Here is an 18,553-nt window from a genome sequence, read left to right as displayed (position 1 = left end):
CCATTCAAGTCCTTCTTCTCTTCTTCCAGATCCTCGGAAAGGTAGGCCTAAACTTAAAAATTAACCCTAGATTGTCTTTGTTCTCAGTTCTCTAGTCGCTGTTCTAGTGGCCTTCATACAAATCATTTTACGCTATGTCCTAGCCTTAAATGCCAAAAGACACACTTCTTTACTCTCAGGACTATCAAACTTTGAGGAATTTTATTGTAACATATTTGGAAAAAATGTCTTATCAAGAACAGATTCTATGGCAGATATTCTTTATTTGGTATTGCCTATCCTTGATGACAGAACCTTGTCTCTAATCATTAGATATATTTGTTCTTTGATGTGTTCTTAATTTAATAATTTATGATGAGAACAGTGATCATGGAAGTTGATAGTTATTGATGATTTATTGAGAATGACTTAGCTTCCTGAGAGAACTATATTCAGTTTTCTTCCATTTTTATGTACCATCAACTCAATGGAGCAGTTAATATTGAATAATAGAGCATTTTGGTTTTAATCTCATTATGAATTATTTTTTAGGTGCCATATGTTGTGATATGTGGCATATATATAAATGTGTGTGTGTGTGTGTGTGTGTGTGTGTGTGTGTGTGTGTGTGTGTGTATAGTTTTTTAGTTCCTAAGTCATGTCCAACTCTTCTGACTCCATGGACTGTAGCCCACCAGGTTCCTCTGTCCATGGGATTTTTCAGGCAAGAGTACTGGAATGCACTGCCATTTCCTTCTCCAGGTGATTACATGATTTCTTTTAAGTCTCATGACAACCCCATTGTGTGAGGAATGCTTTCTATGTTTAGATAAAGAGACTGAGATTCAGTGTGCTGGGATTTAAGGTGAGGTGTATTGGAGGCTACCATCATCATACTATTCTGAATCACAGCACATACTGCCTTCTCCTGTGAAACCAAGGGATTGCTTGTGTTGGGTTTTTACTGAGACCTTGTCTCTGTTTGAATTGGCTCTCTTGCTCTATGAGGCTGCATGCCATTTGTTGAGATGTCTACACCTTATGATGTAGACTCTTTTCTACAAAGTGTCAGTTATGATCTGGGGCAAACTAAGGTCTTTAGGTAGTGAGCTGGAATGTTTGCACAATGCTGCAATTTGTTTCTTTAATCCCAAATTGCTGCACCCTCTCTGTGGGAACTGGCATCCGCCTGCTGGTGTGGCTGCATTCTCAGACATGCTGTGCCAAGATAAGAGCATCAGAGCTCTTGGCAGAAAGAGAGGAACACGGTGAAAATGACCCTGCATTTCTGTGAGGCCAGGACAATTCTTGGGAAATACCTTTGAATCATATCTAGGCGTGGTAGACAGGAATGGTATATTTAACCATTTCATGGGCCACAGCATGTTGTTGTTTCTGTGCCCTGAATAGAAAGATTCAGCCTGGCCTGGAAGGTTTGTGATGGAGCTATGTTGAATATGGGATTTGAGCCAAACAAGGAAAGACAAGAGTAGATTGTCTAAGTAGATTGGAGGAGCAAGCATTTCGGCAGTGAGTCTCAGATTCAGCAAAGGGTCCCGTTTTCCATATGAGCTTATTGAGGTGTTTATCATCTCTTTCATATTCTTCTCAAACACTAGACTATAGGCATTATTACCCTCATTAAAAAAAAAAAAAAGCAGAGACATTACTTTGCCAACAACGATCCATATAGTCAAAGCTATGGGTTTTCCAGTAGTCATGTGTGGATGTGAGAGTTGGACCACTGAGAAGGCTGAGTGCCGAAGAATAGATGCTTTTGAACTGTGGTGTTGGAGAAGAGTCTTGAGAGTCCTTTCTACTGTAAGGAGATCAAACCAGCCCATCCTAAAGGAAATCAACCCTGAAGTACTGATGCTGAAGCTGAAGCTCCACTGCTTTGGCCACCTGATGCAAAGAGCCAACTCATTAGAAAAGACCCTGATGCTGGGAAAGATTGAAGGCAGGAGCAGAAGGGGACGACAGAGGATGAGATGGTTGGATGGCATCACTGACTCAATGGACATGAGTTTGAGTAAACTCTGGGAGATGGTGAAGGACAGTGCAGCCTGGCGTGCTGCAGTCCATGGGGTCACAAAGAGTTGGACACGACTGAGCAACTGAACAAGAGCCACAGCAACACCCTCACTTTATGGATGAGGCGATTTAGACTCAGAGTAATGTACTTTGTGTTGCAATAGCGATAAATGGAGGAGCTGAATTCAAGTCCATACCAAGTCCATGAAAGTGAAAGTGAAGCCACTCAGTCGTGTCCACTCTTTGCGACCCCATGGACTGTAGCCTACCAGGCTCCTCCCTCCATGGGATTTTCCAGGCAAGTGTACTGGAGTGGGTTGCCATTTCCTTCTCCAGGGGATCTTCCCGACCCGGGGATCAAACCTGGGTCTCCCGCATTCCAGGCAGACGCTTTAACCTCTGAGCCACTAGTATCTTTATCCCTGTCCTGCATTCTCTATATAGATCTTCAGAGAGGCGGGAAAACATATGGCCTTAGGAGGGAATAGCAAGTAGATGGTGTGGCTGTATGTGCAAGAAATAAGTGTATATAAAGGTGAGTTTCTGTTTATTCCATAGAGTGAAGGGTAGAGTAGTGGGGATGTAGAGGAGGGTCCTTCTAATAGATCTGGTTTGGTTTTATAAGATAGATTCACCTTTAATGGTGGAATACAATAATGTTTATTCAGTCTGATACTAACAGAGGATTCCCTTCCCCATTTTAGGCACTTTTGCCTTGACATCCTTAATATCAGCTAATGCAGTGGAACGACTTGTCCCTCTGAGCAGTCAGAACCTCACCACACGCAGTAACACAAGTGTACTGGGATTATCTGACTTTGAGATGCAAAGGATCAGTGTTGCTGCAGCTGTTTCCTTTCTTGGCGGTGTGATTCAGGTAAGTATACCGAAATTTGTGAGTAAAGAAAGGGAGAGAGTGGCCAAGAAAAGGAAATTGGTGCTTTATTAAATTAAACTTTTCTTCTCAATTGAATTTTTCTGCCAGTTTTATTGAGATAATTGGCCACAACACTGTATAAACTTAAGGTGTACAGCATAATTATTTGATATACATACATCATGAAATTTAAGTTTAATGAACATCCATCTCCCTGGTAGCTCAGTTGGTAAAGAATTCACCTGCAATGTGGGAGACTTGGGTTCAATCCCTGGGTTGGGAAGATACCCTGGAGAAGGGAAAGGCTACCCACTCCAGTATTCTGGCCTGGATAATTCCATGGATTGTATAATCCCTGGGGTCGCAAAGAGTCAGACAAGACTGAATGACTTTCACCTTCACTTACAGCAATGATGTGTTAATTTCAAAGTAAGGTAGAACCATTTAAAATGTCAATATCAGTTAGTATTTTTGCTGGGGAAACAAGCACTCAGTAAAAATTATGGCAGTTTAAAAACCGAAACAATTTTTCTCTTTTCTCTGTAGCTTTTATTGTCCTCTATAATAGGCACTTTGCCTTTTTTCCTTTTTCCAAGAACTTAAAGTGGTCTGGGATTACCTTTGGAAAATTTCCCAAGCTTTACTTTTCTGAAGCAACCACTGAACAAGATTTCTGCCCCAGAGGACATGGGAATATACAGCTCCTTTGACAGTTACACAAGCATGGGATGACATGGCTGGGGGTATTTAGTGACATAGCCTTTTATTATTGTACTAGTACATTCTGGAAACACATAGTCTTAAGTCTTACAGGATGATAAGAACAACTGCAGACCCAAATAAGAGATTCTCCACTTACTTTTGATTTTGTACTAGACATTTTTTTGCGTCTTTTAAATAAAGGGATCATGAGTATAGAAAGGATTTAAGATGTTAACTAGTTTAACCTGCCTATTCAACAGATCATTCTTAACTCCTTCCAGAAAAATCAACTTTATTCTATTATAATGCTGGGGGAGGACAATCTTAAGTTCCTTTTAATGATGTTTCACTGTTTCATAACCATTACAGACAAGAAGCCATTACTGTATAAATCTTTCCAGCTATGCTTCCACCTAGTAAAGCAAAGATGCAATTCACTTAATAAAATTAAAATAAAAAAATAGAATTAAAATCCTTAAAATTATAAATTCAAAATTCCTCACATTAAAAATAGTAATTATATTTATTACCCTACTATGTGCTAAGCTCTGTTTTAAGCTTACTGCATGTATTCATGTATTCAACCTCTGTCAGTATTTTATGAAATAAATATTCTTCTTCCCATTTTACTGATGAAGATACTGAAAAGTAAAGCAACTTATTTAGAATCTCGTAATTAGGAATTGGTAGGGTAGGAGTTGAATTCAAAAATACAGTTTCTTAAGTGCTATGCTGCAGAGCTTTTTAAACTAATACAGTGAAAGGAAGCAAGGAAACTCAGCTCACCTTTTCAAGCCAAACACCACGCTAGTGTCTCCCACACTTTATCTCCTTGACAGTAGCAGCAGCCATGTTTTAGGCATGATTTGTCTGGTGGGGCAATGTCCTTGGTTATATAACTGTGTGTCTGCTGTTCTTGAGACCTCCGGGTCTTTCTCATACCGCTTATATGGCACCACTTGTACTGCTTTCAAGGCTCAGCTCAAAGATAATCATCTCAGAGAAATATTCATTGACATCTCTGGACTTCCTCTAAAAGACTTTGGATGTGACTTACATGTTAGGACTTCCAAATCTACCAGAAAATATTTTCCGGGTATTTGCCTCTCTATCTGGACTTAGTCTCTAGAACTGTTGAACTCCAAAAGAGCTCTATAAGAGCTGGTACAGAATAAATGTGAGTTGAATCACTTGGATAAGAATAAAGTCAACAAAATGTTTGTCGCATTATCGTGTCAAATAAGCAAAATTAAATTGAGATTTTATTTTTGTGTCTTCTAATTTATCACTTTCTCTCTCCACCTCCCCCACCAGAAGATAAGGAATGGGTATATATCTGTTTAAATTGTAACAGAATTCTTAATGAAAAAGGAGTAAAAAAAAATGTATTGTAATTTTTTAGTTTGGTTGTCGATTTTGTCGGATCCATCTAGCTAAAAAGTGAAGGCTTTTTCAGTGAAATCTCCCACCTCTTCTCACAACTATTCCCCAGCCAATGCCTGAAGAAAAATAAAAATACAGCCACTCCTACAACTCCCCCACTCCTCCGAGTCTTTTAATAATATCATGCTCCAGTCATCCCATTTTAAAACTTAGTTGTTTTCTTTAGCTAGGGCAGAATTCCATTCCTATAGAGTGCACACATAGTCACTAAGTTGTGTCTGGCTGTTTGGACTGTAGCCCGCCAGGCTCCTCTATCCGTGGGATATTTCAGGCAAGAACACTGGAATGGGTTGCCGCTTCCTACTCTAGCGACTATGCCCGATTCAAGGATGCAGCCTGCATCTCCTGCACTGCAGGCAGATTCTTTAACCGCTGAGCCATCGGGGAAGCCCAGTGGAAGGGCAGAATGGAAGGCCGAAGAGCCAAACTGTTGTGCATCCCTTGCAGTTCTGATCCTCACTGCCTCTTACGTTAGAGGCTATTTTCTTTTCTACAAAAGTCTAAGAACTGAAAAGATTATGGTGCTGTCTTCAACCATGCATTTCCAAATAAAAATAATTCTTAAGCACTGAATTTCTAATCTCAGTTCAGTTCAGTTGCTCAGTCATGTCCGACTCTTTGCAGCCCCATGAATTGCAGCACGCCAGGCCTCCCTGTCCATCACCATCTCCCGGAGTTCACTCAGACTCACGTCCGTCGAGTTGGTGATGCCTTCCAGCCATCTTATCCTCTGTCGTCCTCTTCTCCTCCTGCCCCCAATCCCTCCCAGCATCAGAGTCTTTTCCAATGAGTCAACTCTTCGCATGATGTGGCCAAAGTATTGGAGTTTCAGCTTCAGCATTATTCCTTCCAAAGAAATCCCAGGGCTGATCTCCTTAAGAATGGACTGGTTAGATCTCCTTGTAGTCCAAGGGACTCTCAAGAGTCTTCTCCAACACCACAGTTCAAAAGCATCAATTTTTGGTGCTCAGATTTCTTCACAGTCCAACTCTCACATCCATACATGACCACTGGAAAAACCACAGCCTTGACTAGATGGACCTTTGTGGGCAAAGTAATGTCTCTGCTTTTGAATATGCTATCTAGGTTGGTCATAACTTTTCTTCCAAGGAGTAAGCATCTTTTAGTTTCATGGCTGCAATCACCACCTGCAGTGATTTTGGAGCCCCAAAAAATAAAGTCTGAAACTGTTTCCACTGTTTCCCCATCTATTTCCCATGAAGTGAATTTCTAATCTATTCTGTAATAAAAAATAAAATATGAATTGTGCTGGTTTCCTAAACATAAGTTTACCTACTGAATGATCCACTATTTTTCTCAGATCTGTTATCCATTCCTGCTATGTCCAATGTAGGTGTTTTTGTCTCTTTTACTCTTGCTACTCCTCTCAGGAGGAGAAGGGGGTGACTGAGGACAGGATGGTTGGATGGCACCATTGACTCAGTGGCTATGAGTTTGGGCAAACTCCAGGAGATAGTGAAGGACAGCAAAGCCTGGCATGCTGCAGTCCATGAGGTCACAAAGAATCAGACATGACCAAGTGCCTAAACAAGAACAACAAAACTGCTCTTATACTAACCTTTTAAACAGCCAGTTGTTTCACATAATATCATCAGACTGACACTACCAAAGCACAGCTTGATTTCTGAGCCAGTGCACAAGGTTGTTGTCATTGCTCAGTTCTTCCAGTGAGTATTCAGGGATGATTTCCCTTAGGAAAGCGTGCAGCACACTTGTTTGCAAAATTAGGTGTTTAATAAAAATATGGAAGAGTGATGTCACTCACACTTGGAAAACTCTTATTTTCACTACATTTTGTTGTTATTGTTCAGTCACTCAGTCATGTCCGACTCGTTGCAACCCCATGGACTGCAGCATGCCACGCTTCCCTGTCCTTCATTACCTACCAGAGTTTGCTCAAACATATCTCCATTGAGTCAGTGATGCCGTCCAACCATCTCATCCTCTGTTTCCCCCTTCTCCTCCTGCCTTCAGTCTTTCCCAGCATCAGGGAAAGCATCACTGTTTTTAAAGTGCTTTATACTCTGACTTCAAAATGGCTTGCTTTAATGTTATTACCACCTTTCGGCTAGTTGTGCTTCTGCTCAACTAACAATGCTGTGTCTTCCATACATAATCTATGCTATCCTGCTTTATATGTGAATTCATCCCTCTTTCTGGAATGCTCTCTAATAGCCTCTTTCTTCTTGGATTCCTAAAAGGTCAAGATATAATTATATTCCTGTCTAGCAGTATTGCATTCTCCTTCTGAAAAACTAGGGGCACAGTTTCTATTCCTCTCTTTTATCTGTGTGCAGGTTTGTCTTGGTGTGGGTATCTGCACAGATCATGTCCCTGAAACCCAGCTGCCTGGAGCTTCTCCTAGAGTCCCTGTTTTCCCCTGTCCCTAAGTATGTGGAACTTGGGAACTCGTATTGAACAAGGCATGCATGTTGGAGAAATGCAGATTTACTTGAGGTTTCTGTGAGAGAGATAGAGGAGGTTTTTTCCTCTTTTTCTTTTTTTAACAAATTTCTTGAATTAGAATTTTTTTTAAGTTGCAAAGATAGTACACAGCTGCCACGTATCCTACCGACCCACAATTTCCCCTATTATTGATATCTACATTAGTCACAACTAATGTATCAGATTATATACACTGCTTTTAAGTTAAGTTCATATATTGTAATCAGATATCCTTAGATTTTACCTGATGTTGTTTTCCGTTCCAGAATCCCAGCTGGTATACCACTTTACATTTAGTTGTCTTGTCTCCTGGTAGGGTCCTCTTAGCTGTTAAAATGTCTGAGACTTTTCTTGTTTGTGATCATCTTGACAGTTTTGAGGACTATTGGTCAATAGTCTCTAGAATGTCCCTTAACTGGGACAATTTGTCTGATGTTTTTCTCATGATTAAATTGGGGTTGTAGGTTTTGGAGAGGAAGATGAGAAAGAGAGAGTGATATTCTCATCACATCTTATTAAGAGTACAGACTCAACTTAACTTACCACTCTTAATGTTAACCTGGATCACCAGGCTGGACTAGTGTTAGTTTGTCGGATTTCTTCAAATTACTCTATTTTCCACTTTTCCAAACTGCAGTTTTTGGAAAGAAGTCCATATGCACAGCTTACTCTTAAAATATGGGAGTTATGTTAAAGAAAAGTTAAGATAAAGAGTGGGGAATATCTACATAAATTACTAGAATTCTTCTGAACAGGAGTTTTCCAACTCTCTCATTTTAAAATGTAATCAATCATTTATACCAGTATGGACTCAGGGTTATTTATTTTATCCTTTGGGTTATAGTTCAATACTGCTTTATTTATGTTGTTATTCACATTGTGCTGGCTTTGAGCATTGGGAGCTTTTTTCAGTTGGCTTTTACATCCTTCCTTGATATGCTCTCATGTATTTATTTATTTGTTAGTTATTTTTGGAGCTCTTTTTTACTTTCTGACACTACAAGATGATCCATGCTCATAGTATATATTTCCTACCCTAGTCATAGAATCAGTCATTTTTCAAAGGAGATCTGATTTCTTTTATTGGAGAATGTTATTAGAAATTAAGATTTATGTGCTAGGTGTGCTCTTTGCCACAGAGGTGTTGTTACTTCTAAGCTGACACAAGCAAGGAAATACATATGTATCAGCCAATAGGCTTCCTTGGTGGCTCAGATGGCAAAGAATCTGCCTGTAATTCAGGAGACCTGGGCTCAATCCCTGGGTCAGAAAGATCCCCTGGAGAAGGGAATGGCTACCCACTGCTGTATTCTTGCCTGAAGAATTCCATGGATAGAGGAGCCTGGGGGGCTACAATCCATAGGGTTATAAAGACTCAGACATGACTGAATGACTAACACTTTCACTTCATGTCAACCTATGGATGTAAACATATCTCTCTAATTTCTAAATATATCCATCTATATCTGTGTTAAACATGATTTCCTACTGTCTGCAATTCTTATCCCTTCCATACTGATCATTCTAACCTTCTCCCCTTGCTTGCTCTAGATTTCTTCAATAGTGAGAAATCTTGCTCACACCATCTACTATCCATTTACTTCATTTTTCAGTCCCAGTGTATACTTATAGTGGTTTCAGAATTATTAACCTCTACACCTATCGGAATTAACTTTATCTACTCAAGGACAGCATCTTTATTACCTTTGGTTTTACATACTTTGGGCTTCCCTGGTGGCTCAGCTGGTGAAGAATCCGCCTGCAATGTGGGAGACCTGGCTTCGCTCCCTGGGTTGAGAATATCCCCTAGAGAAGGGAACAGCTACCCACTCCAGTATTCTGGCCTGGAGAATTCCAGGGACTGTATAGTCTATGGGGTCACTAAGAGTCAGACACAACTGAGTGAATTTTACTTTCACTTTACATATTTCATTCATTTTCAGAGTTATTCATGTGAGCACATTTTTTGCATCCCTTTCAGTGAGGATTTTTCATACCTTTCAGTTCAGTTCAGTTCAGTCTCTCAGTCATGTCTGACTCTTTGCAACCCCATGAATCGCAGCACGCCAGGCCTCCCTGTCCATTACCAACTCCTGGAGTCCACTCAGACTCATGTCCATCAAGTCAGTGATGCCATCCAGCCATCTCATCCTCGGTCGTCCCCTTCTCCTCCTGCCCACAATCCCTCCCAGCATCAGAGTCTTTTCCAATGAGTCAACTCTTCACATGAGGTGGCCAAGTACTGGAGCTTCAGCTTTAGCATCATTCCTTCCAAAGAAATCCCAGAGCTGATCTCCTTCAGAATGGACTGGTTGGATCTCCTTGCAGTTCAAGGGACTCTCAAGAGTCTTCTCCAACACAACAGTTCAAAGGCATCAATTCTTCGGCCCTCAGCCTTCTTCACAGTCCAAGTCTCACATCCATACATGACCACAGGAAAAACCATAGCCTTGACTAGATGGACCTTAGTTGGCAAAGTAATATCTCTGCTTTTTTTTTTTTTAGCCTCACAGGATTTTAATATTTATTTTCTTTTTAAAAAATTAATTGATTTTAATTGGAGGCTAATTACTTTACAATATTGTAGTGGTTTGTCCCATACATTGACATGAATCAGCCATGGGTGTACATGTGTTCCCCATCCTGAACCCCTCTCCCACCCCTCCCCATCCCATCCCTCTGGGTCATCCCAGTGCACCAGCCCCGAGCACCCTGTCTCATGCATCAAACCTGGACTGGCGATCCATTTCACATATGAGAATATGCATGTTTCATTTTCTGAATTATTTATTCTATAACCATTCTAGTCATTGCCCAAATGTTAAGTTCATATACTTTCAGGTTTCAATAAATAAACAAAATATCACAGAGGACATTTAAAATATTTTATGGTTTTATCATGGGAAGAATGTGGAGAGAAGGATTCCACAATGCCAACCAAACACTGTAGGATGTGAAATATTTTTAAAGCATATAGGATAGGAAATTATTAAAGAAAGAAAGTGAAGTCACTCAGTTGTGTCCAACTCCTTGCTACCCCATGAACTGCAGCCCACCAGGTTCCTCTGTCCATGGGATTCTCCAGGCAAGAATACTGGAGTGGGTTGCCATTTCCTTCTCCAGGAAATTAGTAAACAAGTATATAAAAATTTAGTAGAAAATAGAAAGGATTAAAGCTATTAATGTAAATTAATATGTGAAGGTCAAGTCAGGACCACCCCTGAATATCACTCACAGAAATTTCTGCATCCCTTATGCAACAGTTCCTGGTGGCACATAATTCCAAAGAAAGAAAAGATGAGAAAAGAAAGAAAAGAAAGAAAAAATTTACTTATTCAAAAAAAAAAAAAAAAGGAAATGTCTCTGCTTTTGAATATGCTGCCTAGGTTGGTCATAACTTTTCTTCCAAGGAGTAAGCGTCTTTTAATTTCATGGCTGCAGTCACCATCTGCAGTGATTTTGGAGACCAAAAAAATAAAGTCTGACACTGTTTCCACTGTTTCCCCATCTATTTCCTATGAAGTGATGGAACCGGATGCCATGATCTTCGTTTCTGTATGTTGAGCTTTAAGCCAACTTTTTCGCTCTCCTCTTTCACTTTCAAGAGCCTTTTTAGTTCCTCTTCACTTTCTGCCATAAGGGTGGTGTCATCTGCATATCTGAGGTTATTGATATTTCTCCCGGCAATCTTGATTCCAGCTTGTGTTTCTTCCAGTTCAGCGTTTCTCATGAGGTACTCTGCATATAAGTTAAATAAGCAGGGTGACAATATACAGTCTTGATGTACTCCTTTTCTTATTTGGAACCAGTCTGTTGTTCCATGTCCAGTTCTAACTGTTGCTTCATGACCTGCATACAGATTTCTCAAGAGGCAGGTCAGGTGGTCTGGTATTCCCATCTCTCTCAGAATTTTCCACAGTTGATTGTGATCCACACAGTCAAAGGCTTTGGCATAGTCAGTAAAGCAGAAATAGATGTTTTTCTGGAACTCTTTTGCTTTTTCCATGATCCAGCGGATGTTGGTAATTTGATCTCTGGTTCCTCTGCCTTGTCTAAAACCAGCTTGAACATCAGGGAGTTCATGGTTCACATATTGCTGAAGCCTGGCTTGGAGAATTTTGAGCATTACTTTACTAGCATGTGAGATGAATGCAATTGTGCGGTAGTTTGAGCATTCTTTGGCATTGCCTTTCTTTGGAATTGGAATGAAAAAAGTCTGTATATTGTATGAGTCCATTTAAATGCTACTTAGAAAAGGCAAACGTAAAAAGATAGTAAATGCAGCTTTGTTTGTCAGATTCTTTTTCACATTCTGCAATCTACCCTGGGACCTCCCAACCTCCAAAAATTTTCTAAAAATTTCATACACATTAAGATTCATGGATTTTGATAAATGCTTACTTTCATGTGGAACCTCCCCTGTTGGCTCAGAGGTTAAAGCATCTGCCTGCAATGCGGGAGACCTGGGTTCGATCCCTGGGTCGGGAAGATCCCCTGGAGTAGGAAATGGCAACCCACTCCAGTATTCTTGCCTGGAGAATCCCATGGGCGGAGAAGCCTGGTGGGCTACAGTTCAGGGAGTCGCAAAGAGTCGGACATGACTGAGCAACTTAACTAACTTAACTACTATCCTGTATCTACCATTACAGTACTGTACAGAGTAGTTTCACCATTCTAAAACATTCCCTGTGTTTCACCGAGGACATTCTCCAAGCCCCCGGAAACTACTGATCCGCTTACTGTCTCTTTAGTTTTGTCTTTTCTAGAATGTCGTATAATGGAATCATGCAATATGTAGCTTTTCTAGACCATCTTCGTTCACTTACAGTATTAAGATTCATTATTCATTCAAGTCATTGCATGACTTGATAGGCCATTTCTTTTTATTACTGAATAGTATGGAGGAGGGCTTTATCTTCTGAATTCCACAGCACATAAGTTCACACAACACAACTTCATAGTTATCCTTTTGACATTGTTTCTCTAGTTCTCTGGCCACACGGGTTTTTTTCCTGCCGTGTCCCTGTGGAGCACTCAGTTGTTCTCCTGTTGTTTCGTTGCTAAGTCACGTCGAACTCTTTTGTGGGCTCATGAACCGTAGCCCTCTCATTTCTTTCTGTCCATGGGATTTCCCAGGTGAGAATACTGGAGTGGGTTGCCATTTCCTTCTGCAGGGGATCTTCCTAACCCAGGGATTAAACCCATGTCTCCTGCAATGGATTCAGGAAGGTTCTTTACCACTGAACCACAGGGAAAGCCAACTGATGTATTATCAGGAGCAATTTAGCTCTCTTCCCCAAGTCTGCGTGCAATGCTCAGTAGAGAACAAAGGGCTTTTCGAGTTCTAGCTCCCACTCAGCTTCTTGGTCTCTACCTTCCTAGTGACAGCTACACTGCAGTTTTTACACTCCTGGTTAACAATACCTACTCCTAACATCAACACTTTGCCTCACTTTATAAGGTCTGTCAAAGTATGAACTGTATCTTTATCTCTGTATTCTGCAACAATATTGTGTCTTGCCCCAGTATAAATATGCATTGCACAAACAAATAAATGATTTGGTATAATATAATTTTACAGACTGCAAACCGATAAAACCTGAAATGCAGGCAGTATTCCATCCACTTGGTCAGTGTAGTTGTTTGCTATGCACTCTTTTCTTTTTTCACTACTTGAAGGCCTCTTGCAAAAAATGGTTTGAGATCTGAGATACATTCAATTTATATAGAACACATGGTGTTTATAAGAGCATTACCAAATAGTATCATTCTAGTGAATCTTGGTAATGTGTGTCAGAGGTTTTCACCATTAGCCCAGAATATCAACATTAGTACAAACAGCTGAAATATATTGTATGAAATTAATTTTCTCATAAACTGTTGTATGGGCAAATTTTGAGAGTTGGCTAGCCAGATTATAATTATTATCATCCCTATTATTAGTAAAAGGAGTTGATATGGCTGTTTATTGTCATTAACTTAGGTTAATTAACTTAGGTTAATGTTTTTTGACATTGGCATAAAATTTAAGTATTAGGCCTCCAAGCAATCCTCATTTTATATACTTAAGTTCCAGGATAATCTCGGAAACTACAGTTCCATCTGTGGATACCTCTTACAAAGCCTGTGTGTTATCGGTTCTTGCTGCTTCAACTTGTGTCCCTCAGCCTCTGTATACTAGAGCCCTAATTTAGATGTTAATACACTGTTGAAATATGGGTGGTGAGGAAAGAGATGTTCTTAAGTTTCTCCTTCTTCTTTTCCTTTTCCTATCCCTCTTTTTTCTTCTTAAAATGTCTGCCCTTGTGTTGGGTTACGGAGAATGTTGTCATCCAGAAGAAATTTAGTTACAGAATCCAGAATTCAGAATTTCTCTTTAGTTAAATCTCACATGTTTGCAATCATCCTTCACATACACAGTGTTTTGTATCAGAAAGGAGGTCTTAAGGGGCTTGGTGAACTTTTAAGAGCCAAGAAAACTCCATTTTAGGAATTTATCCTTTACTGGGAAGGTTTTTTCTAAAGCATAAACACGTGTACAAGAAGAGTATTACAAAAATACATGTGGTCTTTGGATAAGTTTTACAGGAGATTACTGCAAACTTTTTGGTTTATATTGTGAGGTAGGTGCATATATTTTCAAGATCTGAAATGGCTGAGCTCTTTATGTTTTCAACTTTTCCTAGATCTTTCTATTTGTAGCAATCTGGTTGTGGAAATGACAACGAAGTTTTTACTAGAAGATAGTGCTTAGCTGGAAGTGGTTGGTGTATCACTTCAGGTTAGGTGACCTTTGTTTCTCAGTCATGAGAAAATACTAACCCCTCTTAGTAGGTGCTGGGTAGGAAACAAATAAAAACCAGAATGTAAAATGGTGATGATATATACACGTCCTCTCAAAGGTGTTTGCTTCTCAAAACAAATGAAAATAAGGTTTCTTCGCATACAGATAAGAACTTTCTGACATTCCACATATGTGTAAAGGCAAGCAGGTTTCCAATTTCAAAGATTTGGATCACTTGTATGCTGCATTTCAGTGAAATGAAAACTCAACTCTCAATAATATTTTATTTTTTCTGAATTTTACCTCAATAATATTCTAGTTTCATCCTCATGGCCTGTAAGAATTAGTGTCATAATGTGCAGCTAACTAATAGAAAGATACATGGAAAAAACTGGTTCCATATTTCTCTTAACTGTGTTTGTAGGATCAAAATCAAAAGACTATGAATCAGTGTGTTCCACTTGTACCTACACCATTGATTGATTGGATATTTCCCTTGAGACATTTCTATTTGACAAACTGACACAATTTCTGGAAAAAAAAATGTTGGTAATAGAAGCTGTTGCTCTGGTTTCATTTTTTGGTGAAAGAATTGCCTGATTTCTATGTTGGCAACCTGTACTGTTTTCTTTATTACATAGTGAATAAAAGGGGGTTGCAAAAATGCAAGCAATTCAAATACATTTCTTTCTGCACTGATAAATTCTTTCATGCTCTCTCGAGTTGGAAAATACGGTGTGGCTTTTTTACATTTCCAAATTTAGTGGCTAGTTTTCCATGCTATGTAAATATATATGGCACCTTATGACATTCCAGGTACAATACACATGTTGCATATTTTATGGGTTTCAAAACTCTTTCATATGTTATTTTACATTCTCAACAATTCTGAAAAATCAATAGAGCAAACATCATTCTCATTTTTCATAGACGATGAAATGAAGCTTAGAAAATTTTAACAGATATTCTATAGGCAGAAAACTAGGATATGGTAAAGTTAGAAATCAAGTTTTCAGATTTGAGCCCAGAAAACTCCATCCTAAATACAAGTTTAGAGTATTATTGTTTTTGGTCAAGGGGCATTGTGATGTGAAGGAAATGATATATTTTGCAGTGTATGCTCTGGGAGTATTTAGCACTTTATACTTCTCATTTTTATTACTATGTCATCTTGATAGAAGGAAATTTCATTGCTATTCTTTTCCTTGATTTCTTTAATACTTAATCTTATTTTCCAACAAGAATTTTAAGACCTGACCTAAATATTATAGTTAACACATTAAGAAGATATATCAGCATAACCCACATTGTATTCCCTTTTTCAATGTGAATACTCATGAATATAATTTAATATTACTTTCAAAATGGCAAATTTCTATGACAGTTTACATGGATATAGTGGATGTAGTCAGAGAGTGGGCCATCTCCTCAGAGTTCTTTTTCTTCTCTGATCATTGCAGTGTTAACAGTGAGAAAAGAGATTTGATTTTTGCTGTCATCTTTTGCTCAGTAGAACTCAATGCACAGGCTTCTGCTTAGATGAGATGATTTTGTCTGGTCATGAAACAGTTTTGCAATGGAGCATAATGTTATGAGCAGAAAAGAAAAGTTTATCGAAAATCACTTTCCTATTGATTCCTGGGTTTCTTAAGGAATATGCCTTAAACCTATCTTTGTCTTTTCCTCTTCTTCATAAACACTGATGTCTTCTTATTAATATTGGCCCTTTATAGCTACTTAACAGAGTATCTCATCAAAACAGTATGTTTCCATTTCTTAGTACCTGGCAGAAACTCAAGAAATGGACTTTTCTCCTCAATGCTTTTGAAATTTTAAGCCTATTGGGTATAAAGTCATGAATTATGTCCTTTGGACTTAAAAAAAATTATAGATAATGCAAGTTTTATTTTTTGCCCACAGACTCCCATATATTAACTGATTTGAACATATTTCCTTTCTTGTAACATGCATTACAAGGAAAATAGGGAAAAAAAATCAATGTTTAAAAAATAACTGTGTTAACTTTAATCAAAAGACTTGTAATTGTACCCCAAAACATTTGGAAAGTCTTGGGACCTACTAATGTTCTAAAGAAAACCAATCTGTTGAATGAATGAAATTTAAAGAGCACATTTCACATCATTTCTCTGTGTCTGTGTGTTGAAAATGAAAATGTGTCAGATATGAAACCCTCTAGGAAGCCTGGGAAGTTTCACCTTTCTTTGTCCTCTTAGGTGGCCATGTTTGTGCTCCAACTGGGTAGTGCCACATTCCTGATTACAGAGCCTGTGGTCAGTGCAATGACAACTGGGGCTGCCACCCATGTCGTGACTTCACAAGCTAAGTATCTCTTGGGAATGAAAATGCCATATATATCTGGACCACTTGGATTCTTTTATGTGAGTTTTCCCATGTATCTTTGTTCATATGTATATTTGGGCATGTGTGTTTCACGTAGTAAAATTTGGTTAATTATGATGCTGAGATTTTTTTCAATTTTAAAGCAACTTGGGTTTAAATAAAATCTTTTAGGATATTTAAATGTGACCGAGGGCATAAAACCAGTTTATGAGTGAAACCTACTAATTAGGGAGCAATTCTTTGTAACACAATTAAACAGTACAATTTGGGAACATGGTCGAAAAAATATAGCTTGATTTTTTTTTGTTGCTAACTGTTAATGGAAGCCATGTATCAGGCTTGTGACCCAGTGTAACAACAGTACACCCTACCACATTCTTTCAGTATAGTGAACACAGGTATAGATCATATCAGTTCAGTTCAGTCACTCAGTCCTTTCCCCCTTTTTGCGATCCCATGGACTGCAGCATCCCAGGCCTCCCTGTCCATCACCAACTCCCAGAGCTTGATCAAACTCATGTCCATCCAGTCAGTGATGCCGTCCAGCCATCTCATCCCCTGGGATCCCCTTCTCCTCCCGCCCTCAATCTTTCCCAGCATCAGGGTCTTTTCTAATGAGTCAATTCTTCACATCAGGTGGCCAAAGTATTAGAGTTTCAGCTTCAGCATCAGTCCTTCCAATGAATATTCAAGACTGATTTTCTCCAGGATGGACTGGTTGGATCTCCGTGCAGTCCAAGAGACTCTCAAGGGTCTTCTTCAACACCACAGTTCAAAAGCATCAATTCTTTGGCACTCAGCTTTCTTTCTAGTCCAACTCTCACATCCATACATGACTACTGGAAAAACCATAGCTTTGACTAGAGGACCTTTGTTGGCAAAGTAATGTCTCTGCTTTTTAATATGCTGTCCAGGTTGGTCATAGCTTTCCTTCCAAGAGCAGCATCTTTTAATTTCATGGCTGCAGTCACCATCTGGAGTGATTCTAGAGCCCTCCAAAATAAAGTCTGTTACTGTTTCCATTGTTTCCCATCAATTTGCCAAGAAGTGATGGAACTGGTTACCATGATCTTAGTTTTTTGAATGTTGAATTTTCAGCCAACTTTTTCACTCTCTTCTTTCACTTTCATTAAGAGGCTTTTCAGTTCCTCTTCACTTTCTACCATAAGGGTAGTGTCATCTCCTTATCTGAGGTTACTGATATTTCTCCTGGCAATCTTGATTCCAACTTGTGCTCCATCCAGCCTGGCATTTTACATGATGTATTCTGCATAGAAGTTAAATAAGCAGGGTGACAATATGCAGCCTTGATGTACTCCTTTCCTGATTTGGAACCAGTCTGTTTTTCCATGTTCCATTCTAAATGTTGTTTCTTGACCTGCATGCAGATTTCTCAGGAGGCAGGTAAGTGGTCTGGTATTCCCACCTCTTTAAGAATTTTCCACGGTTTGTTGTTACCCTCACAGTCAAAGGCTTTAGTGTAGTCAATGAAGCAGAAGTAGATGTTTTTCTGGAATTCTCTTGCATTTTCTATGATCCAATGGATATTGGGAATTTGATCCCTGGCTCTTCTACTTTTTCTAAATCCAGCCTTGAACATCTGGAATTTCTCAGTTTACATACTGTTGAAGTCTTGCTTGGACAAAAGAGTCTGAAATGCAGTACTTGGGTGCAATCTTAAAAACGACTGATCTCTGTTCGTTCCCAAGGCAAACTATTCAATATCACAATAATCCAAGCCTATGCCCCAACCATTAATGCTGAAGAAGCTGAAGTTGAACGGTTCTATGAAAACCTACAAGACTTTCCAGAACTAACACCCAAAAAGCATGTCTTTTTCATTACAGGGGACTGGAATAGAAAATAGGAAGTCAAGGGATACCTGGAGTCACAGGCAAACTTGGCCT

At 39.2% G+C, this 18,553-nt stretch overlaps 1 protein-coding gene across 1 annotated transcript in view; it reads left to right on the top strand.

The window, feature by feature from the left end:
- Window positions 1–18,553, top strand: part of SLC26A7 (solute carrier family 26 member 7) — a 146,878-nt gene that overhangs the window by 27,024 nt on the left and 101,301 nt on the right. Inside the window, exons 3-4 of the mRNA XM_052651652.1 lie at window positions 2,718–2,890; window positions 16,520–16,684. Coding sequence (XP_052507612.1) covers window positions 2,718–2,890; window positions 16,520–16,684 — 338 coding nt within the window. The remainder of the gene's footprint in view (window positions 1–2,717; window positions 2,891–16,519; window positions 16,685–18,553) is intronic.

This window comes from Budorcas taxicolor, chromosome 14, assembly GCF_023091745.1.
Source record: "Budorcas taxicolor isolate Tak-1 chromosome 14, Takin1.1, whole genome shotgun sequence".
NCBI lineage: Eukaryota > Metazoa > Chordata > Mammalia > Artiodactyla > Bovidae > Budorcas > Budorcas taxicolor.
The sequence above is the reverse complement of the archived record's forward strand: the minus strand, read 5'-3'. Positions and strand labels throughout refer to the sequence as shown.